The 15,550-nt window shown below is 47.4% G+C and overlaps 1 protein-coding gene across 7 annotated transcripts in view; it reads right to left on the bottom strand.

Moving 5' to 3' along the window:
* The window catches only part of CDK5RAP2 (CDK5 regulatory subunit associated protein 2), a 183,592-nt gene that overhangs the window by 114,746 nt on the left and 53,296 nt on the right, over positions 1-15,550 (bottom strand). For 6 of the 7 annotated variants that reach the window (XM_035015953.1, XM_035015950.1, XM_035015956.1 and 3 more), the window contains 5 exons: positions 12,519-12,681; positions 11,400-11,453; positions 10,442-10,561; positions 7,988-8,080; positions 189-407 (listed from right to left, as the gene is read on the bottom strand). In XM_035015953.1, the coding sequence (XP_034871844.1) occupies positions 189-407; positions 7,988-8,080; positions 10,442-10,561; positions 11,400-11,453; positions 12,519-12,681 (649 nt within the window). The remainder of the gene's footprint in view (positions 1-188; positions 408-7,987; positions 8,081-10,441; positions 10,562-11,399; positions 11,454-12,518; positions 12,682-15,550) is intronic. The other variant, XM_035015955.1, reaches the window with a different exon arrangement.

Below are 15,550 nucleotides of genomic sequence, written 5' to 3'. Positions count from 1 at the left end.
GGGGGTGCGTGTGTGGGTGTGTGCACGCAAATGCGAGACAAAGAAATAATTTCAAGATGATGAGATGATGAGTGAAATGTTTTCTCCTTTCAATTTTTCAGATTCTTCTAAGTCTCCCGCAGAGAAGGCCTCCCTAAAGCCAGAGGAGCCGTCCAGAGCCCCCGCCCGACCACGCCGCTGCTGCTCACGTGGATGGTGTGGTCGCGGCTGCTCTTCTGGCGGTGGGCTTCCTCCACATCCCTCTCCAGCCTCTCCCTCTCCTGCTGCAGGGCGCTCAGCTCCTGGGTCACCTTCTTAATGTTCCTACGCAGTCTGTGGTTCTCTGCACTCTTGTTGAGGTTTTCGGAGTTCAGCTGTGCTAAAAGGGCTGCCTTCTCTAAGAGAGCAGCCTCGTAATCTTCGGACCCCTACAAGAGGAGGGAGGCAGGGGAGATGAGCTGATTTCTGTAGCACACTAAACAGACCAAGAAATCTGGGCTCCTTTTTCACCTTGGGATGGGGGGAAGGGAGTTAAGGAACGAAAAGAGGAAGATTAACGTAAACAACCTCCAGGACCCAAAGCACAAATAATACGAAGATTCTGAAATAACACAGAGTGATGATTATGTTACCATGTTGATGTTACGATGTTGATATTAAGAGGGGAAAAGGCTACAACTGTGTAAAAGAAGCTTTTTTCTTTTTTAAAAGACTTCAAGGAAAAGCAAAGAACGTCAGAAACTGTCTTTAGTTGGGTGGGTACATGGGTGATTTTCTTCCTTCACTTCTTTCAAATGTTCTAAGGTTACTGAGCATTTTACTTTTGTAATGGTTTAAAGAAGAAAAACTTCAACAAGTTATTTATAAAAGGTAGAACATGAAGAGCACCACCTGAGAAGCAGAGGCAGACTCAAGCATGGGCAATGCTCACGGAGGTTAGAGCAGCTCGGACCCAAAGTCATCTGGGGAAGCAGAAATGGTCAGCGTGGCAGCCCCATGGCCACCGCGAGTGGCTGTAAATTCAGCAGAGTCCAAGGGTTAGTTCTGTCCAGAACATCCTTACTTCATTAACACACAGTTTAGTAGAAAAGAAAAATACATATGCGATTATCAAGCATTTGAAAAAATACTGTAACTCACCAATAATCAAAAAGAGCAAATTAAAACAAGCTTTCATGTAACAAGAAGGTTTTAATGAGAATATCCAGTGCTGTCAAACTTACTATGAAGCAACACAATTAATATCAACTTTTCAAGAGCTGACCGAGCATCCAGAAGCCAAGAAATACACTGGCAGGAATGTAAATTAATGTAACTCTCTATGGACAGATTATATACACCAAGTGTGTGTGTACAGGATAGACATGTTCACACTCATCCCAACGATTCGGCTCCCAGGATTCAATCTCAGGGGAAGAATCCAAAATACAGGGGGGGTAAAGCCTTATGTACATAGTCATCCATCAGAGATTTACTCTAACAGGAAAAACTAAGAACCTAAACCAATAACATGGGGATATTCCAAGTCACAACATGATATGAAAAAATAGAAGATTAAATTGTGAATGAGCTAAAAAGTAAAATCTATGCATAGGAGAAAGCCGAGAAAGAAAAACATCAAAATGTTAACAGCGTGGCTGGGTGATCTCCTGATGCCCCTTTTTTTCCTTCTTTCTAGTCTCCCAAAAAGGAAATTTGTAACATATATATTACTTATAATCAGGAGAAAATAAACCTTTTTTTTTTTACATCTGTTCTTTGGATTAGACAAAGGCTCATGATTAAAAACTCAATAGCAAGGGACCCGTGAGCTGTCAAGGCCACAACTCAGACTGTGGGGTAAGGGGACTGGCTCCAGCTTCTTGGCCTTTCCAGGAGATCCAGCTCCTCCACTAATGCTAGTTAAGTCCTAGCTGTTAGGAGAGGTGGGCTACGGCCACAGTTACTCCAGAAGAGGTGAGGCCCAGCCATCCCATGTTTCCCCATTGCTGTTTAGGTCCTAGCAACAGGGACTGAGGGGAACCCCATTCACATTTCAAAGTGGGGTTTATAGAAGCTTCTGTTTCACCTTCCTTTAAAATCAAAAAAATTTTTAAAGATTTTATTTATTTGATAGAAAGAGAGCACATGCAAGAGAGAGAGAGAGCGCGCACACGAGAGAAAGAAAGTACATAAGTGGAGGAAGGGGCAGAGGGAGAAGGAGAAACACACCCCCACTAAGCAGGGAGCCAGAGGACAGAGTCCTCGATCTCAGGACGCAGGGACCATGACCTGAGCTGAAGGCAGATGCTTAACCGACTGAGCCACCCAGGCGTCCCTAAATCACGAGGCCTAAAAAAAGAAAAATATCTGGGGCATTGCTTATTTAAATAAACTCAAAAAACAAAAGAAGACGAACAATGATAGGAAAAATGCTCATCTTGAGCCATTTTCATACTTAACGTTTTATTAAGCACTGATTACATACGAGGAGCTAAACCAGGCGCTTCTGCACACATTCTGTATCTGTATCTTCACTTCTCACACCAACCCTACGAAGCACACACTACTGGCCCTATCTAAGCAACTGAGGCTCAGAACTGTTAAGTGACGAGCCTGTCATCAGACCATAAGTGATTAAATGTTGGACTCTCTCCACAGTGCTACACTGCCGCACCCATTCCAGGGACGATCCCAATTAACACCAATAAACTAGCAAGAATTAAAACAAGAAGACTGAATTCAAGGAGGGGAAGGCTAGAGACAGGAACACCAATTAGGAGCCTGTTAAACACAGGCCAGCCATGGTGACGATTAAAATAATAGTTATCATAAAGTGATGAACGTTCTGCGGGTTATTACGCAAATAACGATCACAGAGCCTCGTTTAAAAAGTTCAAATTCATACTCACACCATAAAGATACTTTCCATGTTCAATTTTCCTTAAATGGCCCTCTGAGACCCTTCGGAAAGGTTTGTACCTTTTTCTACACAACACCCTGATTTCTGAATTCCTGTCATCAGAGGGGGATTTACAAACAGGCAGCAAACGTTTGGCACGATTAGACCTAGACGGAAACTCAAGGCCAAACATTGTATGAGCCAAATCACTGTTCCCCACAGTGCAGAAACATGATAAGTCTAATAGAGAGAGAGTCACAGAGCCCAGGGTTCGAAGCCCAGTTCTAGCTATGTGACTTGGGAGGAGTTAACTTTTCTGCAGCTCAGCTTCCTCATCTGTGAAATCTCTATTTCATGGGGCTGTCATGAAGACGAAACATGATGCTGAAAGTCCCGTGTCCGGGAGTGCAGGACCAATAAATCTAGTTGCCCTTCTCCGGCACATACATGATCTTCCATTCCCAATCAAGAGACACTATGGAGAGTTTCCTCAAACTAAAAGCTATTTGCACAATACCATTAACAGAGAATTTGAAAAACCAACCAAAGTAACTACTATATTTTTATGCCCGAACATGATACTACCCAACTTAAGGATGAGTTAACAACATTTACGGAGTTACTACCTGTGCCCAGGTACACCGTGTCGTGTAATCCTTGTAAGGATACTGTGACCTAAGTGCGATTATCCGGACTTTACAATGGGTAAGCAGGCTGGGAGACCTCTAACATCTTGCCCACAGCTACAACAGCAGTGAAGAGCAGAGTCAAGATTCAAATACATGTCCCACCCATGTTCTCCCCAGTAAAAATAATATGGTACATACATACAGTACGGCTGTTTACAAAGATTGTTTAAGGGGCGCATGGGTGGCTCAGTCAGTTAAGTGTCTGCCTTTGGCTCAGGTCATGGTCCCGGGGTCCTGGGATCAAGTCCCACGTCGGCTCCCTGCTCAGCAGGGAGCCTGCTTCTCCCTCTCCCACTGCCTGCCGCTCTGCCTACTTGTGCTCTATCTCTGTCAAATAAATAAATAAAATCTTAAAAAAAAAAAAAGATTGTTTAAAAAGCATAGGGATAAACACACATACACACACACACACACACACACACACAAATGAGTGCGTGTCAAACTGCTGAAATCTGAGTAAGAACCATGGATTGCACCAAGACCGATGTCCTGGTTGTGATATTGTTATTAAAGTTAGGGAAGATGTCACCTTTGGGAGAACCAGGTAAAGAGTATACAGAAATCTACTGCATGTGAATCTATAATTATTTCAAAATGAAAATTTTAAAAAAGGAGTACGTAGATCTATATATACTGTCATAATAAGAATATTAGATGAAAAAAAGATTATAGAACAAAATAGGTATTATGATCCTTTCTACTTTTTCAAATATGTATGTATAGGGGCACCTGGGTGGCTCAGTCGTTAAGCGTCTGCTTTCGGCTCAGGTCATAGTCCCAGGGTCCTGGGATCGAGCCCCACATCGGGCTCCCTGCTCCGCGGGAAGCCTGCTTCTCCCTCTCCCACTCCCGCTGCTTGTGTTCCCTCTCTCGCTGTATCTCTCTCTGTCAAATAAATAAAAAATCTTAAAAAAAAAAAACAAATATGTATGTATAAATATGCATTGGAAGAGTCAAGGTGTTAATAGTGAACATCTTTAGACATGAGTTTATTGGTGACATCTATCAAACTCTTTCCACTGTTTTAAGTATTTTATAAATTCCTACAATGTGCAATTTACTTTTACAGCTGAGCAGGGAGGGGAGGAGAAAAAATGAACAAGTATGCCCCACTTTTCAAAAGTTCGCATGATGCCACTTCACTCTTAAAAAAGACCTACAATAGCACCTGTTTTCGCTAACCAAAAGAAATCAGGGGGTGCCTGGGTGGCTCAGTTGGTTAAGCAACTGCCTTCAGCTCAGGTCATGATCCTGGAGTCCCGGGATTGAGTCCCACATCGGGCTCCCTGCTCAGCGGGGGGTCTGCTTCTCCCTCTGATCCTCTCCCCTCTCGTGCTGTCTCTCATTCTCTCTCTCAAATAAATAAAATCTTTTAAAAAAATAAATAAATAAAGTTTAAAAAAGAAATCAGGAGAGGATTTGCACTTTTATGAAAGAAGGCACCCAGGTATACTCACAGATACACAGAGCAATTCCGTGGTTGCCAGAGGAGAGGGGGTGGAGAGATGGGCAAAAGAGAAGAATGGGATTTAAAAAAGGTACAAACTTCCAGTTATAAAATAGGTCACAAGGATGTAATGAACAGCAAAGAGAATACAGTTAATAATACTGTAACAACTAGGGGCGCCTGGGTGGCTCAGTTGGTTAAGCGACTGCCTTCGGCTCAGGTCATGGTCCTGGAGTCCCTGGATAGAGTCCCGCATCGGGCTCCCTGCTCGACAGGGAGTCTGTTTCTCCCTCTGATCCTCCCCCCTCTCATGTGCTCTCTCTCATTCTCTCTCTCTCAAATAAATAAATAAAATTAAAAAAAAAAAATACTGTAACAACTACATGTGGTGACAGGTGGTAGCTAGATTTATTGTGATCACTTCATTATACATATAAACGTTGAATCACTGTTTTACACCTGAAACAAATATAATATTGTATGTCAACTACGCTTCAATAAAAAATAATTTTTTTAAGTGAAAAGGGCATTCCGCATTGGTTTTGCAGTGGGCCGTTATAGAGGCAGCAAGCACCCAGAGCAGAGAGGGTGACCCTACTGAGCTCCTTCCCCGGGAACTACACTGAGCATCTCAACCACCATACCTCTGAACTGCAGTGTCTTGTGAGCATCTGTGCTTTATCTTGATGTATTTTTTGTATCTCTTAGCAAAATGATATGTCCTAAAGTGTCAGAAAAGCCTAAAAAAAGAGAGGTGGTTTTTTGGGTCTGAGAACACTCAAAAATTTTTCCATGCAAATTAATGGTAATTGCTTCTTTGCTTTATGGCATTTTGGCTGGTGAAGATTTCATACGAAAGCTCTACTTTCAGATAGCGGGGGAAACCTGTATTTCCAATTTGAAAATATATAATTTTTAATGGGTCTGGAGGTAGCTCCAGGCACCCCACCCTGCAACCTTCACAGAGGCACACCTGGGACTAGAACTCCCATCTCCACACTATAACAACCACTCCACGAAGGTGAGCACCGCGGCTGTTGTCTCAATGTCAGGCTTAACACCAACCCTGTGAATTCTGGGGACTCTAGTCAAGCTGCAATTAGTTCAAATCATGTGACATTCCCAAAAGATCCCACTATGTGAAAGAAAAGGCATCTTCAAGGGCCTGTGCAACATTCAAATGTAGAAAAACAGCCAATATAAGCACACTGTGTGCATTTACACACACACACACACACACACACACAATCAAAACGGCGGCAAGGACACAGATTTTGGAGTCAGACTTGAGGTCAAGTCCCGATAACCTGCTAAACCAGTAAACATGGGATGCCTGGGTGGCTCAGTCGGTTAAGCATCTGCCTTTGGCTCAGGTCATGATCCCAGGGTCCTGGGATCGAGTCCCGCATCGGGCTCCCCGCTCCGCGGGGAGCCTGCTTCTCCCTCTGCCTCTGTCTCTCTCTCTGTCTCTCATGAATAAATAAATAAAATCTTAAAAAAAATAAATAAATAAATAAAATAAATAAACCAGTAAACATGCTACCTCCATGGGTAAGGATTAAAGGAGCACTCTCAGAACAGCCAAGCAGGCAGCAGAACCTAAGGACTTTCGAAAGCTCATGACCTCTGTATCCTTTTTTTTTTTTTTTAAAGATTTTATTTATTTATTCATGAGAGATAGAGAGAGAGAGGCAGAGGCAGAGAGAGAAGCAGGCTCCCCGCAGAGCGGGGAGCCCGACGCGGGACTCGATCCTAGGACCCCAGGATCATGACCTGAGCTGAAGGCAGACGCTTAACCGACTGAGCCACCCAGGCGTCCCATGACCTCTGTATCTTGCAAGACAAGAAACCCAGCCAACACTGTTAAGTGACAAGACCTCAAAAATCATTCTGAAAGTCTTTCAACTAGGACGGATGGTTAGGAAATTAATAAATGTTATGTGATAAATCTGGGTAACATTTAAATGTTCAAGGCCCAACACTAACAAGCAAAATATCCGCCTGGTCTCTATGCTTGCCAACTGCCAACATTTTTTTTCTCAAGCAGTAGGAAATATCAGTGGTTTTCCTAAGAATTCAGCTTTTAAGATGTGTTATTTTCAAAGCAAGGGGGGAAAAAAAAACACCTCCGTGTAGTCCCAGCTCCACTTCACCAACCAAATGGTGGGGGAGGCAAATCTGAGATTCCAAAGGCAGAGACCTGCCTATGCTTCTACTGCACCATGATTTAAACCAAATTACTTCAATTATTCTTACTGTGAACCAGGGCTCTGCAAAAGATAAGACATGGGACATGAATCTTAGGAATCAAGCAGTCTTAAATCAGATTTAACTTCTAACTTCTACTTTATAACCAAAAATACCATGGGGGGAAGGTGGCAGGGAGAGCTTTAAGCAGTATGGGGCTTATTCAGACGATGGAACCTTATTGGCTGATTATTAGTAATAGGGATACACTGTATAGAGAAACTAGAAACCTGGCAAGAAAACATCAAAAAAATTAAAAACACAAAACTAAAATTAACCAGAAAGGTGGAACATCAAGGCGGAGACAAGCAGGAGTCCTTGGAGTACAAGGCTGAAGGGGATAAAGGAGAAAGGGCAGGTCAAATCCTCAAAGTGTGGAAGTGACACGTGGCGGCAGGGAGCAGGTGGACTAAAGGAACCGGCGGGGGGGCCGGGGGGGAGCGGGTGGCAGGTAAAAGCACAGGCCTGGGGGTGAGACAGGCTCTGGTTCTCTCACTTACCACTTTGATGACCCTATGCAAGTTACCGGACTCTGTGAACCTGGATATTAACAGTGCCTCCTCCATGATCTGCTGTACAGATCCCCCGAGCTAACCCAGACAGCACTGAGCACAGCGCTTGGCACACAGTATGTGTTCAATAAATACCAGCTGTTTTATCAGCACCGGGTTCCTCTCAGCTGCCAGGCCTTGCCCTCCCCTGGAGTCAGGACCGAGGGCCACTTCAAGCCAAGCGAACGCTTACCTGGAATTTCTGTGTCTGCGCTCTCGCGGGGGCCTCTGTGACTTCTGCAAAGGCAGCACTGAGCTCTTCGATCTCAGAGTTAAGGTCTTCCACCTGGGTCAAAGTAAGAACAGCAGCCAAGTGTGCAACGGGTCTCCCCTCCCGGTACACACTCAAGTGCTCTTCCTGCTGGACGGCGCAGCCTCCTGACCAAGGGCTTCATAGTCAGGGAAGGTGTGAAGTCAGAGAAGTGGGACTCCTACCCTGGCCATTCACTAGCTGAGCGATTTCAGGCAATGTACTTAATCTCTTTGAGCCCCAATTCCCGCAACCAGAACACGAGGAGACCACTACTCACCCAACTCCAGCAACACTAGGGCTAAGTGAAGGGATGGGTACTGGTACCAAAATCAGGCCTGGCTGAGCCGAAGCGTTACATTATTGCTGCCCATAGAGAGGGGCCTGGCCACTCCCAGAATCTCTCATCTCTGGTGACCTTCTCCTGTACCCCAGTCAGCGGTGACGCCCATGGCCACACGCTGGACTTGGCCAGCACCCACAACGGCCCCTCCACCGGCGCCACTCTACACTGAAGGTCTCCAACTGCAGCTGGGCCCTGAACTCCCGCATTATACAATGGTAGAAATTATAACTACTATTACTATGAGCCAAATCTCTGCCGCATCTGACACTGGTGATTACTCAAACTCTCCCCTCTTCAGCTTCTTCAGCACCACCGTTTCCTGGTTCGCTTCGTGCTTGTGCAACCATTCCTGTCCCCTTCGTGCCTTCCTCTCCCCGCCCCCGAAATTCTGATGTCCCCCGTGGCGCCAACCTCAGCCTTGTTCTTTCCCTTCTACGCACTCCCGAGACAGGTAGCCCCACTCCTAGAATTGTAACTCACACCTGAGCTCTCTCCAGGCTTGAGGCTGACATACCCATCTCGCCCTGGACATCCCACCTTGGCGGTCCCCGAGCTCCTCACAGTCAACACTTTGTAAACAGACTCATCGCCTCCATCACCACACCCATCTGGCCATCATACTCCACTCTCTTATGCTGTCAACTGAGTCAGTGGCACCACCATATCCCAGCCACTCCAGCCAGACCCCCAGAAGTCATTCTCCACTGCTCCTTCTCTCAGTCCTATGTCCCCTCAACAAATTTCCCCAAATTTACCTCTAATTTTTAATTATTTCTGACTATGTCTAGTTTCATTTCCTGCCCCTCGATTCCTATTCAGCAGTGACCACTGCTCTAACTCAGTACTTCTTGGCTCTCACCTCCACTACTGGCCTCCCTACCCCCATTCTCTCCCTCCTACAAGCCACTCTCCAGATACAGCCAGAGACCTCACTAAAATGCAAATGTGATCATACCCCTCCTCCTGAAGAGCCTTCAGTGGCCTGCCTCCCGAACAGGCAAAAGTGACTAATTCCACCATCACTGGCGGTTCCTGTGCAACCCCACCAGCTTCTTCTCTAGCCTCCCTTAGGTTCTGCACTTGATGCCTAGACAACCTCAAAATGCTTTTGGTTCCACAGACACCTTTCAGGCTCTTTCCTAACTCAATGGATTAACCATTGTTCTCCCCTCTGCCTCACCTGCCAACCAACTCCTACTCATCCTTCAAGATTCAGCTCGGACACCTTCTCCTCCAAGTTCTGCTCCCCATGTACATACCCTAATCTGGTTCAGGTCCCCTGCCCTGCACTTGCACAGCCCCCCAAACGTCCCTCAATCACCACACCTTCACTCTGTCTTTCTTCCTCACAGGACTTGCGAGCAGGGCTGGGTTTTCTTTTCCGTATCCGTGCCTCGCTCAGTTAATGCGAAAACAACAGACTGCCATGCTAACGATAATAAAATAGCATGGAACCATTGGCCACAACCTTGGATCCCAAAGGCAACGACCCAGGTAGCTAACTGGTTCATAGGCATGGCCTTGCCTCCCAAACGTTCTTCATCTCAAGCTTGTTGTCTTTACGAGAATGGGCATTGTCCAATATGGCAGCCACTGGCCACCTGTGGCTCTTGGGCACTTGAAGTGTGGTTCGTCTGAAATGAGATGTGCTGTAAGCACAGTTGCACTTCAGAGAGGACACTAGGATGAAAAAGATGCTGAACACCTCATTACTACTACTGTTTTACTGCTTACATGTTGAAATGATAACATTTGGGATATATATATTATTAAAGTTCATTTCGCTTGTTCCTTCTCACTTCTTTTAATGTAGCTACTCGAAAATTCAAACATCCACATGTACCTGCCACAGTATTTTTCTTGGATAGCACTAGATTGGACATTCCAAAGGAAATTCTCATGGACTAACGGGCCCTTTCCCCACCCCCTATACTCACCCCAGCTCTTTTAGAAACTTTCTACCTAAAGCTAAAAATTCAGGGTAGGACAGGCCAGCCACAGAAGCTAATAAAGAAAAATCTCACTTCGGGTGTATCAGACTCACCACATACCTCTTTTTCTTTTGACTTTAATGCCATGGTTAGACCCTGAATGGCTTTATCCCTCTTTAAACTATTTTTCTTTTCTGTAGCAATTTCTCTTTCCTTCTCTCTCAGGTCCTCCTGAAGTGCCTAAATTAGATTAGAAAAAGATTCACTAAGTTGATGCGTTCCAGCCAAAATGCACGGTAAATATATCTGTAAGAGCACACTCAAACGCAGTTATTCTATCTTATTCCTGTCACCGTGTGATTAATGTTTCCAAGCAGAGCTGAAGGCAGCGGCGGCAGCTCCCCGCCACGGCGCTAGCGCCCACGGCAACAGGCTGGGGGAGAGGAAGGGGATCAGCTCAGTTAAGACGGTGACAGCTACTCCTGCGGAAGCACTCCAGTGCCTTCTGGAATTTGAATACAGTCACATCAGTCTTTGAAACCCTACCAGGTTATCTGGGGGAAATAACAGGTCATTAATTTCATTCCTTAATGCTACAGAAGCTAGCGGAGAATTTGGTTTGATGGAGACTGAACATGTACATGTACAGTCTGAGTTCATTTCTAAAGATAATCACGCTGCCTCCCTCCCGGGGTTTTGTGAGGATCAAATGAGATAATGGACGGCAAGCACTCTCCAAGCTGGCGGGCGCCATACAAATGCCACCTGCCGGGACTGGGGGACACGGAGCAGTGGCAGGTCTGGGTCCCCGCTAGAGCTCGTCCAAGCTACCTGATCTTGGGAAAGAGCCCTCGCCTTGCGGAGCCTCACAAGCCTCATCTGCACAATGGGAATGTTGGCTCCACAGAATTACCGCCAAGCCGGAGAGACCTTCTCTGGAGTCCTGAAAGCCTGCCTGGCGCCCACTGGCATGCCCTAAGTGACAGCTGTTGTCACACCGAACTACCTACTGCCCTCGGAATAAAGCAAGAGGCAAGCAGAAATCTTCAATACGTTACTTTAAATTGCATCAACATACCTGGATCCTCTCTTCAAAGTGGTGTCTCTCCTTCTGGCGCTCCATTTGTGCGGCCTGAGAAAAGGCATTTATTAGCACCTGGAAGGGACTCACAATCCAACAACTTCCCCAGAACAATTAGAACGAGCATCTCATTTCCTCACTTCTCCCCACCACTGTGGAAGTCACGGAAATAAGTGTCCACTCCTGTCTGTCTCAGCTGATGTCCCGAGTGAAGAGAAATGTAAAGACACGCAAGTGGTCACGCGGGTTGATCACCAGCCCCACAGAGAGTGAACCACGGAGCCGCTGGACAATGAAAAGGGCCAACGGAAGGACAGGGCCCCGTGGGGTTCACGGGAGGAGCAGGAGACGTGGGCTGAGTATAGCCAAAAACTAACCAGTGAGGCTGCAGAAATCACTGTCCCACAGCAGGGACAAAGAAGACTGCTCCATAAAAAAAAAATCAAGACTTTCCCTGAGCATCTAGAACATCCCATACTGGGAATGTAGAACACGCAGCAGCCACCCATGGTCCAACAAAAACTGGGAGGTCTCAGCTAGGCCCCCCTGCGCTGCCAGGCCCCGGCCACCGTCTTGCAGGCCCTCTGGGAGGCTCTGGGGTCTGCTACTAGCAACCCACCTCTTGGAGCCCAGGAAAAGAGAGCAACTCGTCTGAGCCCATTTCTAAATTCCATGAGGAGCCCGTGATCAGAGTGGCTGGAAGGACTCGATGCGGCAGCATGCTGGACTGCCTCGCCGGCCGCCGGGCCCAGCACCACTTAGTTCCCGTCCCTCACGGCCTCTAACCACAAAGGTAAAAGAGGTACTAAGTTTTATCCCACAAAAACCCAAAGGGCGATAATAAAGTCCCCTGGCAACAACAAATCAACACACGGTAGAAGAGGCAAGCAGGTATGGACTGTTTTTTTAACCGACTCTGTCTGAACATGAGGCCGGAAGGCAGGGAGACATGCCAGGGCCCCCGATAAAGGAGGTTCCTGCTAATTCCTCGGCTGCCGAGGAGCTAATATTTGGAAGCAGTCTGTGTGTGACTCGTGGGGACCGCGTGTGCACCCCATCTGCCACGGAGGAGTCCGGGGTGCTATTAAAGTCCCCCTCTACACCCCGCCGGCTCACCTCAGCTCCTCTCTCCTGTTCTCCCCTCGGAGCCGCAGAGAGTGCTTGGAGCTCCCCAGACGACACACTCTCATCAGGACATGCCACCTGAGATGTCTCCTCTTTAAGGCACTGAATTAAAGCTTCTTTGCTCTTCAAAGACAGCTTCAACTCCTCAATCAATCTAAAAGCGAACAAAATTTAAATATTAATTCTAAGCTGTTCTCTGAGCTCAGTGGAAGAGGAGGCAGGAAATGGGGCCAGACATCGTCAAAGCAGACATGCCCAATGACTGAGCAGAAATGGAATCGCACCGTGCAGGTCGGAGAGCAAGGGCCAGAATCCTTGTGACATTAACTGTCCCCTCACCTCCAGCCTGGCCCCGGTAGATCCAGCCTCGGAGCTGCCAGACTATGGTCTGACAGAGCCACCCCCGGGCTCAGACTTTCAACAGCCCTCTCCACGGACGGCAGCGGACTACTAATTTTTTTGGCCAAGAATCCTCTCTGCAAAAGAAATCGGGAGCTGGAGCCCGAACAAACACGACTGATAAAGCGGAGCTGTCCCGGTGAGTGGGCAAAAACAGAGAACCTCTCTCTGGCTCCTCAGGGCAATGTTTAAAATACACTGACTTTCCAGATAAAGGGCAAACTCATGCGCAAGGCAGGTAAAGCCCTAGCTTTCCGGGCCCAGATCAGAGGCCCTGCTGGCAGCTGCAGTTTCCCCTCTCGCAGGAGGCCGCCACCCGCTCCCTCACCACCCAGGAGCCTCGCTTCCAGCTCTCTCCACAAGCCAGGCCGTCTTGTGCCTCCAGACCTTTGCTCACACTCGTCCCCCCAACCCAGAATGCCCTTCGCGACTCCATCCCAGCCGCCTGCTAACACACGCCCATCACCCTGCCCAAGACTTAAGTGTGACCTCCCCTGGAGGAAACCGTGCCAGCCACACCCTGAGGGCCCCACTCGGGTAGAGCTGAACACCTTCTCAAGGCCACCAATTTATGCTCCCTGACCGTGGCCAAGTTATGTAACCTCTATGCAACTGCATTTCCTCGGCTATGAAATGGGGATACCTTGCTCATGTGGATTAGAAAGAAGATGTTTAAAACAGCCCTACATACCTCCAGGCATATAGCACAACTCCACAAATGACAGTTGCTGTAAGTATTACTTTTCCTTAACATTCAACAATTAGCATTTTGTCAGAGAGCCCTCCAAACAGCCTTTCTGTAGCTGAGCCTCGAAAACAACTTGAATGGTAGGAAGAGCAAAGGCCTGAGAGTCGGAGAGCTTCCCTGGCTCCCAGGGGGAAGGTCCAGAGTCAGCTAAAAGTAGTTAAAGGCAGCAGGCAATGCACTGGTGCTCTGGTCTGAATGTTTGTGGCCCCCCAAAATTCAGATATCAAAATCCTAACCCACTCAGGTGACAGGATTAGGACGTGGGGCTTTGGGAGGAGAGTAGGTCACGTGGGTGGAACTCATGAATGCGAGCAGTGCCTGACAAATGAGGCTCCAGAAAGATGCCTGACCCCTTCCACCACACAGGGATGCGGTGAGAAGTCTGCAGGCCGGAAGAAGGCTCTCACCCGGCCATGCGGCCGCCCTGGTCTCCCAGCCTCCAGAACAGTAAGAAATAAAGTTCTATTGTTTGTGAGCTACCCAATCTCTGGTATTTTGTTATAGCACCCCAAACAGGCTAAGACAATTAGGCACAGAGGGTACCAGGGCAGCACCAGTGCAATGCCCCCAAATCTTGGACAGAGGAGTAAGATTGCCCTCTAGGGGTTCTACTCTGAAATCATCACAGAATCAATTGAAGAGGTAAAAGTCACTACCTGTATACTTGAAATGGAGGTGCTGTATTGTAGGTAACTTATACTTCGATAAAATTGATTTGTGTTAGTTACCTTAAAGCAAGTCCCAGTAGGTATGGGAATGAGAGAAGCAGGCCCTGTGGGGCCTGGGGCCAAACTGGAGCATGGGGCCATCCACAGGAGTGGCCTCAATCCAGCAAGACCATGGCCCAGGCTTGCCACACCTTCCAGGTTTTCAAAAGAGGCTGGAAAACCAAACTTTCACATGAAACTAGATTTTTTTTAAATAGAGGCAACTAATTCAAACTTTTATGTTTTTTCAAGATTTTCTTTATTTATTTGAGAGAGAGAGAGCACAAGCAGGGGGAGTGGGAGAGGGAGAAGCAGGCTCCCCGCTGAGCAAGGAGCCCGATGCGGGGCTCAATCCCAGGACCCCGGGATCATGACCCAAGCTGAAAGCAGATGCTTAACCGACTGAGCCGCCCTGGCACCCCTAATTCAAACTTTTAAAAGCACTGTGTAGGCCAAATAAAACATACCCGTTGGCCACATCTGACCTGCAGGGTTCCTCAGTGTTAGCTGACGATACAGTGTTAGCCTTAAGGATACAGACTAGCTCTAAGGTCAGATCGTAGGAGATCAAGTAGCTAAAGCACATACCTTTCAAAAGGGTGGAGGAAGCCCAGAAAGCCATCAGCAGTGCCCATCCACAACAGGCCAATCTGTACGACACATTTGGATCCATCTCACCAAGGCAAGCCCAAGCTCCCCCGTTCCAAGTCCGCTTAGCAGCTCACCTTCTGACCTCCATTTAGCTCGTGGGCAGGCCTGCCCTGAGGGAGGCAATATCTGACCCTAGTCCCAGGAGAGTTCCACCACAGACAGGCCCACACCCCACGTGAGCAGATATCCAGAAGCGGCCTCTGGCTGCCGCACTGGCCTCTGGGAGTGTGGCTGGGGCACATCTATCTGTAAGAGACAGCCGCTCGGGCAGGACTAACAAATCAGGCTTCTGTGCCTATCCAGCCAGGCCTGTGGGAAACCCCAAGAAGATGCAGCCTTTGGCAACGCCCTGACCTGACCACCCACACATGGAGACCCCACCACCTACACCACATTAAGTACTCAATAAGCATCAAACCTTCCCAAATTCCCCCTTCCAAAAAGATGAGAAGCCAAGCTTCTGTGGCATATGCTAACAAAGACCACTTTCTTCTACGACTACCTTCACATGCGCCAGG

This window comes from Mirounga leonina, unplaced genomic scaffold (genome assembly GCF_011800145.1).
Source record: "Mirounga leonina isolate KUSES-001 unplaced genomic scaffold, KU_Mleo_1.0 Mir_170, whole genome shotgun sequence".
NCBI lineage: Eukaryota > Metazoa > Chordata > Mammalia > Carnivora > Phocidae > Mirounga > Mirounga leonina.
The sequence above is the reverse complement of the archived record's forward strand: the minus strand, read 5'-3'. Positions and strand labels throughout refer to the sequence as shown.